This window comes from Mus caroli, chromosome 2 (assembly GCF_900094665.2).
Source record: "Mus caroli chromosome 2, CAROLI_EIJ_v1.1, whole genome shotgun sequence".
Classification (NCBI taxonomy): Eukaryota; Metazoa; Chordata; class Mammalia; order Rodentia; family Muridae; genus Mus; species Mus caroli.
This window is the reverse complement of record NC_034571.1, coordinates 82,165,748-82,183,964: the sequence shown is the minus strand read 5'-3', so window position 1 is coordinate 82,183,964 and position 18,217 is coordinate 82,165,748. Positions and strand designations below refer to the sequence as shown.

General features: G+C 34.3%; 1 protein-coding gene and 1 pseudogene across 1 annotated transcript; both read left to right on the top strand.

Moving 5' to 3' along the window:
- The first annotated feature begins 5,191 nt into the window (after positions 1 to 5,191).
- LOC110290488 (olfactory receptor 5I1-like) lies at positions 5,192 to 6,151 on the top strand. Its single transcript, XM_021157042.1, has one exon. The coding sequence runs from the start codon at positions 5,192 to 5,194 to the stop codon at positions 6,149 to 6,151; it is 960 nt and encodes a 319-aa protein (XP_021012701.1).
- Positions 6,152 to 10,255: 4,104 nt separating this feature from the next.
- On the top strand, positions 10,256 to 13,698 carry LOC110306517 (annotated as a pseudogene).
- The last annotated feature ends 4,519 nt before the right edge of the window (positions 13,699 to 18,217 follow it).

Genomic DNA, 18,217 nt, shown 5'->3' with positions numbered 1-18,217 from the left:
AAAGGAATCTTTAAAACACAGCTTATCAGCTGGGTGGTGATAGCACATACCTTTAATCCCAACAATTGGGAGGCTGAGTTAGGTGGATTTCTAAGGTTAATGCAAACCCTGTTTTAAAAGAGAGAGAGAGAGAGAGAGAGAGAGAGAGGGAGAGAGAGAAAGGAGAAAGAAAGGGCAGAAGGAAGGAAGAAGGAAAGAAGAAGAGAAGGAAGTAATAAAGGAGGGATTGTAGGTGGTAGGGGAGGAGAAAGAGAGGGTAGGAAGGAAGGAAGGATAGGAAAGATAAGAAAAAACACTAGTTCCTTAAGATTTCTAGAAGTCAGTGTAAAATGCTCTGGTATGGTGGAACTACAGTACAGTAGTGTACTTTAAATTCAAATTAATTCTAAAGGAATTTTGCTGTAGACAAGATTCTGCATGAGTTTTAACATATGTAATGTTTTTTAGTCCACCCCTATTCTTTTGCAGCATGATTGACAAGCCTGTTAATGCATGAATTGCAATTATTATCTTCATACCTTGAGACCCTAACCCACAAAAATCTGATAGTATAAGATGGCATCATTGATAAATAGTTGTTTCATAGCAAAGAATCACCAGTAATTTGTTCTTTCTCAGTATAATATGTAAAAATTATAATTCCTACAAACCAGAGAGTACAAGTCCACCAGTCTTTGAAGCAGCACATTCTGGGCTATAAACATCCCATTTTTGGATATTGAGATAAATTTTTGTTCTGAATATACTGTCAGAACAGATACTTAAAGTAGTGATTAAAATATCTCCTAAAGACATTCTCCTATACAATATGGATTGGTGCCTTATTCAGCCATTATAGGAGAGGCATCCTTCTCCAACAGATGTGTTCAAATAAAGAGATTCTTGTAGATGAAATTTAATCTAGAAACATGTTTGTTAACATGGTTTATTAATCCAAAGACATTCTAGGTCTGTGTGATCCAGCTTCAAGCTGGAACACACACACACACACACACACACACACACACACACACACCTTTAATCTAACAGGCATAGGTGCAGATATATGATTTCAAAGTTCTTTGCCAGAACAAATTTCAGGTAAAAAAAAAAATCTTTAGGGCCAGGAGTGGTGGCACATGACTTTAATCCCACCCTCAAGAGACAGAGGCATGTATATCTCCTAGTCCTAGTCAATCACTTCAGTTGATTCAGAGAAATGAGAGGCTATGAAATGCAGTGGAGTTTATATTTGTTTGGTTCATGGAATTCAGAGGCAGGTTTTACCAGAACAGTTTTATAGAGACAAGTTGCAGAAAGAATTAGCTAGACACAGGAAAGATAAGGAGCTAGAGAATGAGAAGGATCCAGGGGATTAGAACAGATGGCCAACATGAGCGTTAGGCTAAGCATAGCAATTCAGTGAGAAGACAGATTAAATCAGACACCTTGGTGATGAGTTTGAGCCAGAACAGATGAATTGGACTAGCCAGCCAGAGTTCAGAAAGAAAAAATAAGTGTGAGCTTATTCAGTACGAACTCTCACAGGATTAAAACATTGTAGGCCTTCATTATGATGTATAGAGGCCAGAAATTTTCAGGACTAAGCCTAGGTTAGCAAACACGCAGTAAGCCTCTAAGAAAACCAGTACATGAGGATAGTAGTTTATTTTACGGACTCCCAGTAAGACATTACAAAGAGAGAGATCATGGAACATACAAAACTTAGAGATGTCTCCATTTAATCCATTGACTCAGAGCTCAGAGAATCTCTTGGAAATGAGGCAGAAGGGGTAGAGGGAACAGAGACTATGGAGGAGAGCAGAAGAACAAGACCCTATTAAACAAGTGATCAAAATATACATGAATCACCACGATTTAAGTATAATGCACAGGGCCTACATAGGTTCTCACTAGGTTGCCAGGATATGCATAATAACTTTGATCTCAGCACGTTTACTGGACTCCTGAATGTGTCTAGGGTACTTGTTCCTTTTCTTGAAACTTCTATTGCTGACTTGCTTACTGAGATTTGGTATGAGGGTTCTTGTTTATTATATTTTACTTTGTTTTATTTTTGCTCTCTATTTGAAGTGTAATATATCCTTTTTATTGGTTATTTTATTTCTTTGCATGTCTATTTTCCTCCTTCCAAGTTAAATCCCCTATCCCTTCAACCACCCCCTCTGTTTCTATGATGGTGCTCACAAACCCACCCACTCCCTCCTAATTCAGAACCCTAGCATTCCACTACTCTGGGTCAAGCATCCACAGGAAAAAAGGGGCACCCCTAACATTGATGACAGATTAGTCAATCCACTGTTACATATGCGGTTGGAGACATTTTTCCCTCCATGTGTACCCCTTTTTGTTGGTGGCTTAGTCCCTCAGAGCTCTGAGGGGTCTGGTTGGTTGATATTGTTGTTCTTCTTATGGGGTTGAAAACCTCTTCATCTCCTCCAGTTCTCCCCTTAACTCCTCCATTGGGGTTTCTGTGCTCATTCTGATAGTTGGCTGCAAGCATTCACATCTGAATAACAGTTCCTCAGAAAATTGGAAGCAGTTCTACCTGAGGACTCAGCTTACCACTCCTGGGCATCTACCCAAAAGATGCTTCAACATATAACAAGGACACATGCTCCACTATGTTCATAGAAGTCTTATTTATAATACCCAGAAGCTGGAAATATCCCAGATGTTCCTCAACAGAGGAATCTATACAGAAAATGTGGTACATTTTCACAACGGAGTACTACTTAGCTATTAAAACCAGTGACTTCATGAAATTTACAGGAAAGTGGATGGGACTAGAAAATATAACCCTGAATGAGTAAACAAAATCACAAAAGAACACGCATGGTATATACTCACTAATGAATGAATATTAGACAAAATCTCAGAATACACAAGATACAACTCACAGACATTATGAAGACCAAGAAGTCTTCTTTCATTTTTAGACCCATAGAAGTGAACTTGAATATCTATATTACTTTTGTAAAATATTCCTTCCTTTTAGTTCACATTTACTAAATGTGATTAGAAGGACACATTGGTAAACTAAAGTACCATGATATACACATCATGAACCATAGTACTTTACTTTCTCTGTCAATATACTTTCTAAAGACCTGATGCTGCTTTTTTATCTTTCACTGTTCCATACTTGATGCCCTTCCTACATTCCAGATAAAATTATTCTCCTATTCTTTGTTTTCTAACAAGAAAAGGAACTGAAACAAAATATTCATAAATTATGAATGTTTACTCAATGAAGTCCTTGGAAAATAATGTTTTCAGTTCAGTGTGGATATAAATATATTCCAATCATAATTTGTTTTCTTTCAACAGTTTTATCTTAAAATTCTAATTATAAAGAATTGAACTATACTCATTTTAATTATTGCAATTGTATTTATTGTTATATTTTTATATATCAATAAATATGCTACTTAAATTCATCCTACTATTCATTTTGCACATAACATTCTCAGTGCCATTTGAAAAACTGTTCTGGTTACTTAAATCAGGGGGTAATAAATTCTAGTAAATTTTATATAGTCTAAAATTTGGAAAGTCAAAGTGATTATCTTTGAGGCATTTCTAAGACTTTCTATTTGTTGCATCATTCCATATTTTGCTTAATGAATTCCTTCGTGAAACTGTTTAATTGCTCACTTATTTCGCCATGGGAATTTGAATATTAGTGCTTGGGTTCCTAGAAGCTCATGTGAGATTAAAGTCCTAAAAGCAAACCATAAAATGTCCTGCTTTTCCTTTGAACGGAAACTTTTTAAGGGAGGTGTACTTTCCTTGAAGAATACAGAAGTTGTGTCAAAATGGAAAATGAGAAATGCTATCATGAATTTATATTTTTCTTATAAGTGTTAAACATACTTTCTGTTCAAAAATAAACTGTGGCTCACAACAGTGAAGAAGGAGGTGAATGAGAGAAGGGTAGTCATCTGGTAAGTATTCTTATCACAATCCTCAGGTGTTGACCCTGGGTGGGACTTTAGTGGTTCAGTTCTAACAATCACCATCTAGAAAGCTGTTAATTGATTTTGACCATGTCTACAGGAACCATGTATTTCATCCTCTTGGTGAGTCAAAAACATAAATAAATTAAAAAAAAAAAAAACTAAATCCAAGTACCCTCAAAGTGTGCTACTTTTAAGACATTAATGAATCTTTCTTAGTAAGGTATTAACTATTAACTAAAAATAAACAGAGCCAGGTATGATGGAATGTACCTTTGACATAGTACTAAGGAGGGTGATGGAGGTTGAACTCTGTGAGTTAGAGGTGAGGTCAGCTTGAATTTTTAGGGAGCTCCAGGCCAACCAAGTCTACATAATGAGACATAGCCTCAAAACACCAATAAAGCATGAAGAAACAAAGAAGGGGGGATTTAGATAGCAATTTGTATAAATTTTGTTTGTAAAATACACTGATTTCTCTTTAACTTAATGAGATCATTACCTGTAAGCAAAATCATGTAATAAACCTGCAGGAGAGATCATAACATTCACAGAAAATTAGTGAAAGAAGTGTGACATTTAGTGTTTGGAACTCTGAATAATTAGGTAGTGACGTATTGGTCCCATTCAATCATTCTCAGATTATAGCTGAACTTTAGACATGGTCGATGCTTGTATTCTTGAACATTCCTTAGCTTCTGAGGAACAGAACTGATACTCACAGAATAATCATTCCTACTCTTTATTTTGTTTTATTTTTATTTTGTGTTATTAATGATTGTTGAATGACTGTGAAGACAACCCTTGTTACTCACCTGGAAACCACATCTTAAAGTGAAAAGTAGTCCTATCCATTTGTTGATGCAAATTTTTCTGGAACTGAGATAATTTTATCTATTATAGCACTTGATGAGGCAAAATACAGGAAACTGACAAACTTATTTACGGATATAAAAATATACATTGGGTAACATTTGACGACATTTATAGAGAGCCAATGAAATTTAAAATAAACTGGCATCTATATTCAGACAGCACAACAATGTGATGGTGAATATGAAGCATGAAACATTAAGAAGACATTATACATTACAATTTGACACCAATATTGAAAATTTATTAATTTAATATGCTATTTTTCTTATTCTATTAGAATGAGGTAGATTATAAATCACTTTTCTGTTGAATTTTTAATTTATCTATGTATTTATTCTATTATTATTATACCTGGGATGCAGAAACCAAAATTTCTACAAATAATGAGTCTGGAGAATGGCACTGTGAAGACTGAATTCTATCTCCTGGGATTTAGTGATCATCCAGAGCTCCAGAGTCTCCTATTTGCTGTGTTTTTCTTCATCTACTCCATTACTCTGATGGGGAATATTGGCATGATCGTATTGATCACAGTCAGTCCTAATTTACACATTCCCATGTACTTTTTCCTCTGTATGTTATCCTTCATAGATGCATGTTACTCGTCTGTCATTGCCCCCAAATTACTTGTGGATCTGAGTTCTGACAAGAAGGTGATTTCTTACAATGGCTGTGCTACACAGTTGTATTTTTTCTGCTCTCTGGTTGATACAGAATCTTTCCTTTTGGCTGCCATGGCTTATGACAGGTACATTGCAATCTGTAACCCCCTGCTTTATACTGTAATTATGTCCAAGAGAGTCTGTATTCAGTTGGCATTTGGAGCATTCTTGGGTGGAACTATGAGTTCAATAATCCATACTACTAACACTTTCCAGTTGTCATTCTGCTCCAAAGAAATTAACCATTTCTTTTGTGATGTCTCTCCACTCTTCTCTCTGTCCTGCTTTGATACCTTAACACATGACATAATATTGGTGGTATTCGCAAGTTTGGTGGAAGCTCTCTCTCTTCTTACTGTTCTCCTCTCCTATATGTATATTATAGTGGCCATTTGTAAAATAGGTTCTGCAGAAGGAAGAAAGAAAGGGTTCTCTACTTGTGCATCTCACCTGGCCGTAATCACCATCTATCATGGCACTCTGATTTTCATTTATTTGCGTCCTAGTACGGGACATTCAATGAATATTGACAAAATGACCTCTGTGTTCTATACATTGATTATACCCATGCTTAACCCCTTGATATATAGTCTCAGAAACAAAGATGTCAAATTTGCCTTTAGAAAAATTATTAGCAAAAAATTGTTTATTTAGCTATTTAAAGATGGGTTTTTACAGCATTAGCAAATTTCTTTAGTTTTTCCGTGTAAAATTTTTAAGAATCAGTTGAATATTTTATTTCCCCAATTGTATGTATAACGAGGATCCCTTATGAAAGAAATTACAGTGTCTAATATTGAAACTGGTATCTTCCCTGTTATTTCTGGCTATCACTTTATTTTAAAATTTGCTCTATTTAGTATGTATTTCATGTGAGATTATCTTTTCACTTAATTAAATCATCTTTCATGATATCTTTTCTCTACTATTCTCACTAGCAGATAAATCTCTTTTTTTATTCCTATGAAAATATATTAAAATGTGGTTATATCAGATTAACTCACACTGCCAACTCTTCCCAGATCCACCACACTTTACAATATATTAATCTTTGTGTTTTTCATATTTTTCACTCAAAGTATGTGACCATGAAGTGGAGCGGGGTGGTTGTTGCATTATAATATTCTTAGTTAAAAAAAAGTTGATTCATATAATTTCTCCTTTTCTTTTGAATTACAATTAAAATAAACTCTTTGTAGCTTATTTGTTCATATTGAACAAACTTTTTTTTTTTTTTGGTTTATTGTTTTTTTGAGACAGGGTTTCTCTGTATAGCCCTGGCTGTCCTGGAACTCACTTTGTTGAGAAGGCTGGCCTCAAACTTAGAAATCTGCCTGCCTCTGTATCCCGAGTGCTGGGATTAAAAGTGTGTGCCACCATGCCAGGCTTTTAGAACATACTTTTAATTCTTCAAATATTAACCTTTTTTGTAAGCACACATTTAATTAAAATAGACAGATTCCCTTTTAAATTTCAACTGGATGGTGGATGTAAGAAATTGTATTTACTTATTTTTTTGATTATCCATCTTGTCCATCCTTTTTATCTTGCTAGTTATGTGCTGTGTTGTCTTCTACTTCCAAAGTTATTCATTCCTATTCATCAACCAATCCCATGATATTGATCACAGTGTCTGCCTTAGTATACAAACTGAGTGTTTTTTTAAAATAAATATTAGTTTGCTATTGGTTGTTATTAAGTTTACTTTGTATAATTTTTATATTCAAAACTGTAAATTTTCCTCTTGTAGTATTTTGACTTAATTCCTACGAATGGGCCTATCAATACAGGTATACTTAGTAAGATATAACCCAACATGTTTCTTTTTTAAATAATAATGTACAGATTGTATGAATATTTATGTATGTTGTATAACTTCTTTTTTGTTAAAATATATGTTTTTAATGATCAGGGGGGTCTTTAAATCACTTTATCTCTAAATATGGTGGTTAAATTATCAGAAGCATTTGTGCTAATTAAGGTACAGAGAAGAACTGGAAAAAAAAGAGTAGGGATATCTTATTTGGCTGTTTTTAGGGACAAATACTAAGTGTTTTGCAGGAATAGCTAAAAAGAAATAAGCCAAATATGAGATTAAATAGAGAGGATAAATTAAATGGAAGAATATAATACTAAAAATGTTTGGTAAGTTTTGATTCTATACCATAAGGTTTCTATTCACTGAAGTAGGTAATATTTTATAAGGAACACTTTTCCAATACATCCTTAATATAATAGAGACCTGGGAAACACGGACTTTAAAAAGTGAAGAAATGTTGGCACGTTGATATCAAATGCATTAAATATTTCAGCTTGAAAAGACAAGAGTAAATATTCTTTGAACTACATGATAGATCATGATTTTTTATAGGTCAATGTGGCATTCCAACCTGCCCCTTACGCAAGGACTATATAGACTAATATAAAATATAGTGCTTTAGTCTTCATTACTCAAGCATGCTTTGGAATATAGTCTGGGATTTAGATAACATTATAGTTAAAGCCTTAGCAGGGAAATTAGATGGATTGCATGGATCACCAATGAAATCATATGCATAACTTTACCCAGGACTAAAGGTAGCAAAATAAACCTGGCTTCATAGATGCTGTACAGATTTTCATTTGGGGCCTGAAGCTAGCAGTTTTAGGTTTGTTATGACAAACTAGATTGATGGATTTTGAGAGAACAGGGTTTGAGACAAACCTGTGCTTCATGACCATGATGATGTGAATATTACCATCTTTTCTTTAAACACTAAGAACTTCATCCTTCATTTGTGGTTTGATATAGCAGTAGACACTCTTGAATAATATTACATATGATAGTCTATAATGTTTATATTAACTAACAGTTGATATCCATGTGAATTGAATATAGCTACAAGCTGTTTTGTAAATAAGATACAGATATGAACCCATATCTGCCTTAAGGAACAAGTTCTTTTACCATATGTAATTTATTTGAAATACATATAAAACTAAAAGTATAAATACTGGAGGCCTGGAAATATATATAGACTATTGATGTCTTCATGGAAGTATCTCTGGTTTCTTAAGGGTTCAGAACTTTACTGAATCACCATGATTTTGACCAAAGCCATGCCTGATCACAGATTCTTACAAATTAATCATTCAGAAATTATAGCCGTATGGTTCAGCATGTGGAATTTCATACTGGTAGGGTGATTTTCAAGTGACAATAAAGAGACTTACAAATTATAGAACTCTCCATCCAAATAAACACTGGAATTCACATTGTCATTACTTTTCATTTTAGTCCTGTTTTGAAGAGTCACAGAACTAATGGGAGATATTAAAATTTTGACCTAAATTATATTGTTATTTAACTTTTTTGTTGTGAATTGTAAAGGCTGAGTGTTATTGGAAGGACAGCTAGTGAGTTTCTTTCACAAGAAGACTACCACAAAAGTCATTCTCTGTGCCATTGTGGCCAAGCCAGACTTACATATATTTAAAAGAGAAAGTTCCTTGTCAACTCTTTCTTTAGGTTATGTTTAGGGAAGTTTTCTTCTATAATTTTTTCGAAATCTTCATTCTCATCTATACCTAGTATCCTTAAATTTGATCTTCTCATCGTGTCCTGGATTTCCTGGATGTTTTTGGTTAGGATCTTTTTGCATTTTACATTTTATTTGATTGTCATGTCCATGTTTTCTATGGAATCTTCTGCACCTGAGATTCTCTCTTCCATTTCTTGTATTCTGTTGCTGATGCTCACATCTATAGTTCCTGATTTCTTTCCTAGGATTTGTATCTCCAGAGTTGTCTCGCTTTGGGTTTTCTTTATTGTTTCTACTTCCATTTTTAGATCTTGGATGGTTTTCTTTAATTCCATCACCTGCTTGATTGTGTTTTCCTGTAATTCTTTGAGGGATTTTTGTGCGTCCTCTTTAAGGACTACTACCTGTTTAGCAGTGTTCTCCTGTGTTTCTTTAAGTAAGTTATTAATGCCCTTCTTAAAATCCTCTACCAGCATCATGAGATATGATTTTAAATCTGAATCTTGTTTTTCTGGTGTGTTGGAGTATCCAGGACTCACTGTGGTGGATGTACTGTGGTGGATGTACATCTGATGATGCCCAGTGGTCTTGGTTTCTGTTAGTAAGATTCTTATGTTTGCATTTTGCCATCTGGTAATCTCTCGTGTTAGATGTTCTAGCTGTCTCTGGCTGAAGCTTGATTCTGTGATTCTTTAGCCTCTGTCAGCACTCCTGGGAGTCCAACTCCCTCCTGAGTCCTAGTGGTTAGAGCACTCCCTGCATCCAGCTCTCCTCTTGCAGAGAAGTACACAGAAGTCTGGAGCTCAGATCTACCTCCTGGGTGAAGATGAAGGCCTGAAGGGACCCTGTACAAGAAGCTCTGTTGCTTCTGCAGCCGACATGCTCTCCTGCACAGACTGGTCTCTTAGCGACTTGGGATACATGATTATACCCTCACCTGAATCCTGGGGTCAGAACCCTCTCTGGAGGCTGACTCTCCTCAGTGATCCTAAGATCCTGAGTGTGCTAGGGCACCTGCAGTGTGGAGAGTCCTCTGGGGACCTTGGGACCATCCATGGAGTTCACACCCAAGATGGCATGGAGCTGGTACAAAGAAAGAACCCCATTTGCTGGTCGGTTGGGTTTCATTTGTCCCGTGTTCCTGCTGGCACAAGACCCTCCAGGTTGTTTTGGAACAGATGTTGTGTTCCAATCACTAGTGATCTTAAGATTCCGGGTGTGCTAGGGCACCTGCAGCATGGAGAGTCCTCTAGGGATCTCGGGACCATCCACCGAGTTTGTGCCCAAGATGGTGCGTGGCTCCATGTGGAAGTTTTTATAACATAAGCAAACTAGGATAGCACTGAACTGTGTATAATTAAATATGCTATTTCTATGTATTCAATTGTTTCTTTTTTCTCTTATAGCAGTTAAAGACTATTTTGAGCATTATATGAATTTGTATTTATAGGTGAAGTGGGTATGAACTAAGTAGAAAGAAATCAATGTTGTATATGATGATGAGCAAAATTACTATAATCTGATTTGATTGTAAGCATTAACTTCATGAGTGTAGGGATTGGATACTGCATTCTGTGGATTTATTTGAAAATATTTATGACTGAAATAGAAGCATGGGAAAATGAGTAGACTTGGGTATACATCAAAATTCTTGTTTAAACCTGAACCTTTAAATGAAATTCTAATTAGTTCTCTATTTTTATCTCTAAATTACACAATATTGTGTTTAACAGTGTCCAGTGACAACCACTATCTGAATATTGTAGCACTGATGACTTTGTTCATAACATTGAGATATAATTATCTATCAATACCTTAAACTGAATACCTGTCCATATTACTGGAGTATCTAAATAAAAGAACAATAAAGAATAAGCATATTGTTTGGCTACAAATAATACATGTCTACTTCAATATCTTAATATAATTTATGAGAGGAGAGGCCCTTGGTCTTGTAAAAGCTAGATGCCCCAGTGTAGGGGAATGCCAGGACAGGGAAGTTGAAGTGGGTGAGTTAGTAAGCAGGGGTGGGGGGGTGGGATGGGGGGTTTCCACGTGGAAATGATGAAAGGGAAAAAATTTGCAATGTAAATAAAGAAAACATCTAATAAAAAGTTGTATTTAATGAAGTTTATGTATTGTATTTTCTATGTATTATTGTGATTCTCAAAAAATTACAATATTGATAATTTTGAAAACATATACATTTCTGTGTTTGTTCAAAAGAATTGTGGTGCCTTGTAACTTTTATTTGACTTGAAGTATGAATAATAATGCCACTAATCTAATTAAGCCATGCAGTACATATAAAAACTTATGATTTCAACTTTTGTTGAAGTTGCTGTATTATCTCATGGGAAAATGATCATCAAGTAATTTAATTAACCATTAGTGAATAAAAGAGCGAATCCAAGGCAGAAATGTATCATACATCAGTTCCAGTAGTCTCAGAGTGAAAATAAAACGTCATGTACATACTTCCTGTGGCACTGACGAGAATAGAAAGGTTCATCACAGTTATGTTAGTTCCTTTCTGTGTTCCTTTTTATCTGTATTATTTATTTAGTAACCATTTATTTATGTTTTAATAATGCATCTTTCTTTGAGAAATAGAAGAATTGTTATTGTTTAATATGTAAGTGAACAACTCATGAAGCTAAACATAAATTATAATATAATGAGCAATGGCATTTTCTTGCTAAAACTATGTGATTGAACTATTTCATTTGTTAATTGTAGAAACACTTTAAAGAGAATATTTTAATCAGAAGCCATTAGTAAATCATTATATTCCTGATTATTCTATAGTAATGATGTGCATATAAATTTGCATTTTAGTAAGTGATAATAAAGTTAACTATTCAAACATTCATATGTGTAATAATTATATATGTATGGAATAAATACTGTATTTAAGTCTAGAATAATTAATATGATTTTCATTCACATTCCAAAATTTGCATATCAAAAGCAGACATACAGATAAAGCTCCATGACATTCATATAAGCACATTTGAGTACTAAAATAGAAAGGGCCATTGCACCTTTACATTTATATTTAACAACACTTGGAAGATAAGTACAAATGGAAAGTCACTGTACTTAGCAGAATTGTTGTCCTATATTGTTTGAAGACATATCTCCTCACTTTCCAAATCTTCTCTCAGTTGTCATTGGGAATCTGGTAAATTTAGCAAACAGCTTATAAAAATTCTGGCAAAGCAGTGTAGAAAACTGTTAGAAAATTTCTTCAAAATATGTTTTATTATTTTTAAAGTGCCTTGACAAAATATCATCAGAATATTTTCCATTTATGAATTTAAATTCAGCAATATTAATAATGTTTGAATTCTATTATATTTCTAAAGGCAATGAATGAGTTCTTTTGATCAAACAGATGGATTTTTGTTGTCATATATCTTCTGATTTTCTGCTGTTTAATTTTTCTATCACTTTGAATCTAAGTCAGTATTTAATTCATTAAAATATATTCCCTAAGAATGGGTAAGATTTGTCAAGATAAATCATTTACATAATTAATTATGTACAATTTAGAGACAGATATTAACAAATTACATTAAACATTTTATAATAATGTCTCTTTCAAAGGAATATTTGTCTGTGCTGTTTCTAAAAGACAAACAGGTTACAGGGAAAGTATATATAATTACATATCATGACAATATTTTGGACATATAAAAAAACAATTTCTACCTATCCTACTCTTGATTTTTTGAAATAGTTTATAAAACAAAGAAAAATCGAGGTTGGCAACTGTTCAACCACTGAGTTCCTTCTCTTGGGAATTACCAATAAGCCCAAGATCAAGGTGATTTTATTTAACACTTTTCTGTTTATCTCATTATGCTTTTTGAAAATCTTGGAATGATCATTTTGATAAGAATGAATACCCAGCTTCACACATTGATGTACTTTTTCCTCAGCCACCTCCCTTTCTCTGATATCTGTTACTCTACTGCATTTGGTCCCAAGATGATGAATGGCCGGCCTTCAGTTACATTTATTGGATGTTCTGTGCAGGTCTTTATCTCTGACATTTTTACAGAAGCTGAGTGTATAATGCTAGCAGTGATGGATTTTGACAGGTATAAGGCCATCAGCAACCCCTTGATGTACGCAGCAGATATGTCCAAAGTGGTGTGCTCTCAGCTCCTGGCTGTGGTTTTATCTGTTTGGAATGGTAGATGCTTTGACACATACAATATTGACATTTCATCTGCGTTTCTGTGGGTTCAAAGAAATCAACCGTTTCTTCTGTGATATCCCTCCTCTCCTATCACTATTTTGCTCAGATACAGAGGTCAATGGACTATACATATTCACCCTATGTGAGTTTACTAAGATGAGCACCATCTCATGAGTCCTGGTCTTTTACTGTTACATCATCTCATTAGTCTTGAAGATCTGCTCTGCTGAAGGCAGGTTCAAAGCAGTCTCCACCTGTACCTCCGATCGAACAACTGCTGTTGCAATTTTCCAGGGAATGATGCCCATCATGTATTTCCAGCCAAGTTCTGCTTATTCCCTGTATCAAGATAAAATGACCCCATTATTCTACACTCTTGTGATCCCCATGCTCAACCCAGTGATTTATAGCCTCAGGAATGATGATGTTAAAGCAAGTGTAAAATGTCCCTGAAAAGTAGAATTTCAGATTAAGTCAATAGATATATATGATTTATGCACACATATTTCAATATAGATATATCTTCAGATATTCTTGCTTCTTAAAATCATGTATTATGTAAATATAAGCCTCAAGTAACTGTTATTATAATGCATATTTTAGTAGTTTTGCTGTAGAAATCATTTGTAGTTTTAAAAACTATTCTGCATTTCATTATATTATATGTGTGTAAGTGTGTGTGTGTGTTTATTTTCATTTTTTTAATACTATGAACTTGAGAGGCACAGAAAGGAAAGAAAAGATGTTTGTATCTATACACTAAAAAAAAAGACTAAGACATATGCACCTTCACCTTCACACTTATATACTAAAAAGGAAATATTGGAGAACTACAGATAAAATGATTAATTTCAGAGGCAGAATCTGGAACCATGCACGCTGGCATGGCCATATATGTCATATAAATGAAGATATAGAAAAGAGTCAGAGATGTGATGAGCAAACACCAAAAAGCCTCTAAATTTCATTTCCTGGGAGTATGGTTAGTATTTATACTGTAATTTTAGCAATTTTATATCTTCTATTCAAATGGTCTACTTAAATGTCTATGTACTCTTTAGCCACTTTTAATTATTTTTCTTGTTTTGGGTACAAATAAAGCAGAATAATTTTGAGGTTTTTTAATAAAGCTTTGTCTGACCAGGGTCAATTATAGTACACTAAGTAACTGAAAAGAAGTAAAGCTCGTGTTGGCCATCACACCATACAGGAATGATAATCAATGTATAGAATGAATGTGACAACTGTGCTGATTTGATAATTATATAATATAAACCCAGATATTGATATTATATTATACTTCAAGAATTTGTATAATATAGGATCAACTACAAACAAAACAAGAGAAAATAAAGAAATGAAAAGCTAGGAGTACCAGTGTTGTCAAACCTACTCTACTCCCCAGCCCCAAATATTTCTACTTTGTATCTTTACTCAGCTAGACAATCTCTTTTGCCTTTCCCAGTTCTAACTTAACACATAATTCTGTAATATTTCACTCTGAATGACATTGAGTACATAGTTCAATGTATATTTAAATCTGTCCTCTCAGTGTAGACTTAGAATATTCCTGACTGAAAAATAGAAGTGATAATAATATAAATACCACTTCACTACCTACATTATGGATAATCCACAAAATACAAAAAAAATAAAAACATGAATTTTCACTGTGACTCTAATTAAGAAGATATGGTTTCAAATTAAAACTTCAGTGATACCTTGTACTTTGAGTATGTACTTTATGTTTTAACAACATATTATGGAGTGGTTATAGTTTGTAAGACAGTAAGTATATAGAGAATCAATCTTAATTAAAAAAAAATTCATCTTGGGCCACTTTGGACAAGCCATAGGAATATACATGATTTTAATGTTTTTGCTTGACCTTGTAACACATCTAAGAAGTGTGCACTGAAACAAGAGGATTTAAATAAGAACATATGCGAAAATTACACTGAAATATTTATGTCTAAATGTAGAATATGAAGTAAAAAGATCTCGATATCTCTACATTTTAATAGCTAAAGTTTAAAAATAATCACGTGGTAATGTGACTTAGAAGATTCATGGCCTAAACAGAACTCTAATAGAGACCCTGATTGAACATTTCATTTTTTTCATTTCAATGTTGTAAAAATTGGATTGGGAAGGGATGTTTCCAGGCTTTGATCCATGTGCAATGTTCATGTACAAAACCAATCAACTCTTGTGTTCTGTAATTCTCATCTTTCACACACAGGAAAGAGAGCAAGCAAGAGAATGTAGAGCTATGTAAATGTGACAAGAACTTCACAGTAGGTCCACACCATGTGCCTTTTTCTATTCTCAATATCTTTTCTTCTGCTTTGTCATTGAAAACATGAGCATTATGTATTTGGAGGTTAAGTTTGGACACTTCCTTACAACAAATGTATATAATTGTTGGGTGTTTTATGTTCTATAGTGCTAAATGTGTAAGTGGAATTCCTGTTTTCACATTAGAGGCAATTGCTTTTTTATCTGGTGAATTATTTTTCTTTCTAATTATTCTCTGAACTAGGCATTCAATGTGCCCTAAGACACTATAGTATTCTGCCATTCTTTTTACTTGAACCTTACTCCCCTCTATTAAAAAGCAGTATGTAGCAAATTATTTCTGTGGCCCTTTCAAGCTCAATATTTGTCCTCAGTATGTCCATGATACCTACTATCATGTAATCCCATACTAATCTGTAATCCCTTACTAATCATGGAAAAGATTTTAAAATGGAGCTAAAATAATGACAAGGAACTTTCTCTTTGAGCAATAAATATATGTAAGTCCAGTTTGGCCACAGTGGCACTGAGAATGACTTTTGTGGTAGTCTTCTTGTGAGAGAAACTCACCAGCTGTCCTTCCAATAACACTCAGCCTTTACCATTTACAATGCAAAAGCTAGATAACAATAATATTTAGGTCAACATTTTAATATTTCACAAAAGTTCTGTGACTTTTCAAAACAGGGACTAAAATGAAATGTAATGACAACATGAAATTCTGGAGTTTATTTGAATGGATAGTTCCATTATCTGTAAGTCTCTATATTGTCACTTGGGAATAAATCTATTTGAATGGGATATTGTTTGAGAAAATGCATTAAATTGAACACATATTTATTTTGTGAACCACACTCAAAATAACCACATTTCATATTTTATATGATCTAGAACTACATATATATGTATGCGGAGATGTACAGAAAATTGGTCACATTACCATTACTTGGTGTTACATAAATAACATTGTATACATATTTTATCATGACACTGCTCACTAATAAAAATAAATGTGTCATTAAATATAAAGATTTAGATTTCAGAAATCTCATAGAACAAAAGGGCAGATATTTGTCATAGAGGATCTCAATTGAACAATCTTACCCAATATTATTTTTTAAAGCACACAGAATAATCTGTTATAAATCACTGCATTGAAGTGGTTGTTCAGTTTGTTTTTCAATTGAAATTTTGGTGCAGAAGTAGTGTTATTTCAGAAATATATTGTTAATTGATTTATACATATAAACATACAAATACTTATTAACATGTAAAATTTAAAATTTTTCATATACATTTGTAATTTTTAAACACAAATACTCCTTATTAGGTTGTAGCGTCTCACTTGGACATTTAATCTTCTTAAGTTTCTTGACAAAAATCAGTATTTACGTTATGTGTGTAAAGTTCAACAATGCAAAACTGCCATTCATAACTATCATTAGTTTAGAAAATGACTCTGTGGTTAAAGGCAGCTGCTCCCAACCTGATAACCTGAATTGGATCACTGGAGCTGTATAATAGAAGAGAAAAACCAACAAGACATCCTTTAACCTTCACCAGCATACCATAGCATATACAAGTACATACAAAAGGTGCGGGGTGGTGGAACTTGAGAGGAAGCCTGGTAGTTGAGCTGAGGCTAGAATGGAGCTCTGGAGATCATGAAGGGATGGTAGAAACTTTTCCTGCTCCTGGCACCAGGCCCCTGTCACATAGCTGCAGCACCCTCACACCCTCTCGTAGAGAGGTTTGTTGTCATCAGTCAAGTAAGGGCAACAACCAAAGCCCTTCCAAATATACTAGGCCTCCCTAAGCCAATTGGAAGCACCTACTGTCAGAACTCAAACCACCCAAAAACTGTGTATAATGATCCTATCCAGAAGGAATAAATGTGTGAGAATTACTTCATTGTCTGAGAGCTTCTGTCATAAGAACAATAACACTACCACCAGGGAAGTGAACTGCTCTCCAGAAAAGCCACCCAAGACTCCCCTGCACCCCCTCACTGACTAGTCAGCCTCCTGCAGGCTCAGCCCAAAGGGCTCAGTGCAGTTTGACCAGTGTCAGCAGAAGCAGCAGCAGAATAGGCAGTAGCTGAAATGGTAGAGTCAATCTACCCTCCTTGCTCCTGACCTTTTCTCTTTGCTTGAACTGTCCTACCTAGCCTGGCCAGAGATCTCTGTGGATGGTTTCCAGTACACAGTATCTCTCTCTCTCTCTCTCTCACACACACACACACACACACACACACACACACACACAAAGAAATGAATTTTAAAGTATATATTCTATCCTGTGTGGAGACTGGGGAGGGGATTCCTAATGCTCCATATCTAGTGCTGAGGGAAGTTGTAGAAAAGAGAGAGGGGGGAGGGGGAGAGAGAGGGAAAGAGAGGATGAAAGGTGGAGGGATGTGACAAAGATGGAATGTATTAATGTCTGTGATTTAAAAACTTAAAATATTCCATGTAGTGAAACAACTCTCATAATATATTCATGTTACTAAAATACACTAGTATTTCCTATGTTCATGTTTATATATATATATATATATATATATATATATATATATATATACACACACAACATCCTTAACTGTAAGGGAAATGCAAGTCAAATCAAGCCTGAGAATCTACCTCACACCAGTCAGAATGGCTAAGATCAAAAATTCATATGACAGCAGATGCTGGC

Excerpts from the sequence above, each read along its gene's own strand:
- LOC110290488 (XM_021157042.1), top strand. The coding sequence starts at position 5,192 with ATGCAGAAACCAAAATTTCTACAAATAATGAGTCTGGAGAATGGCACT.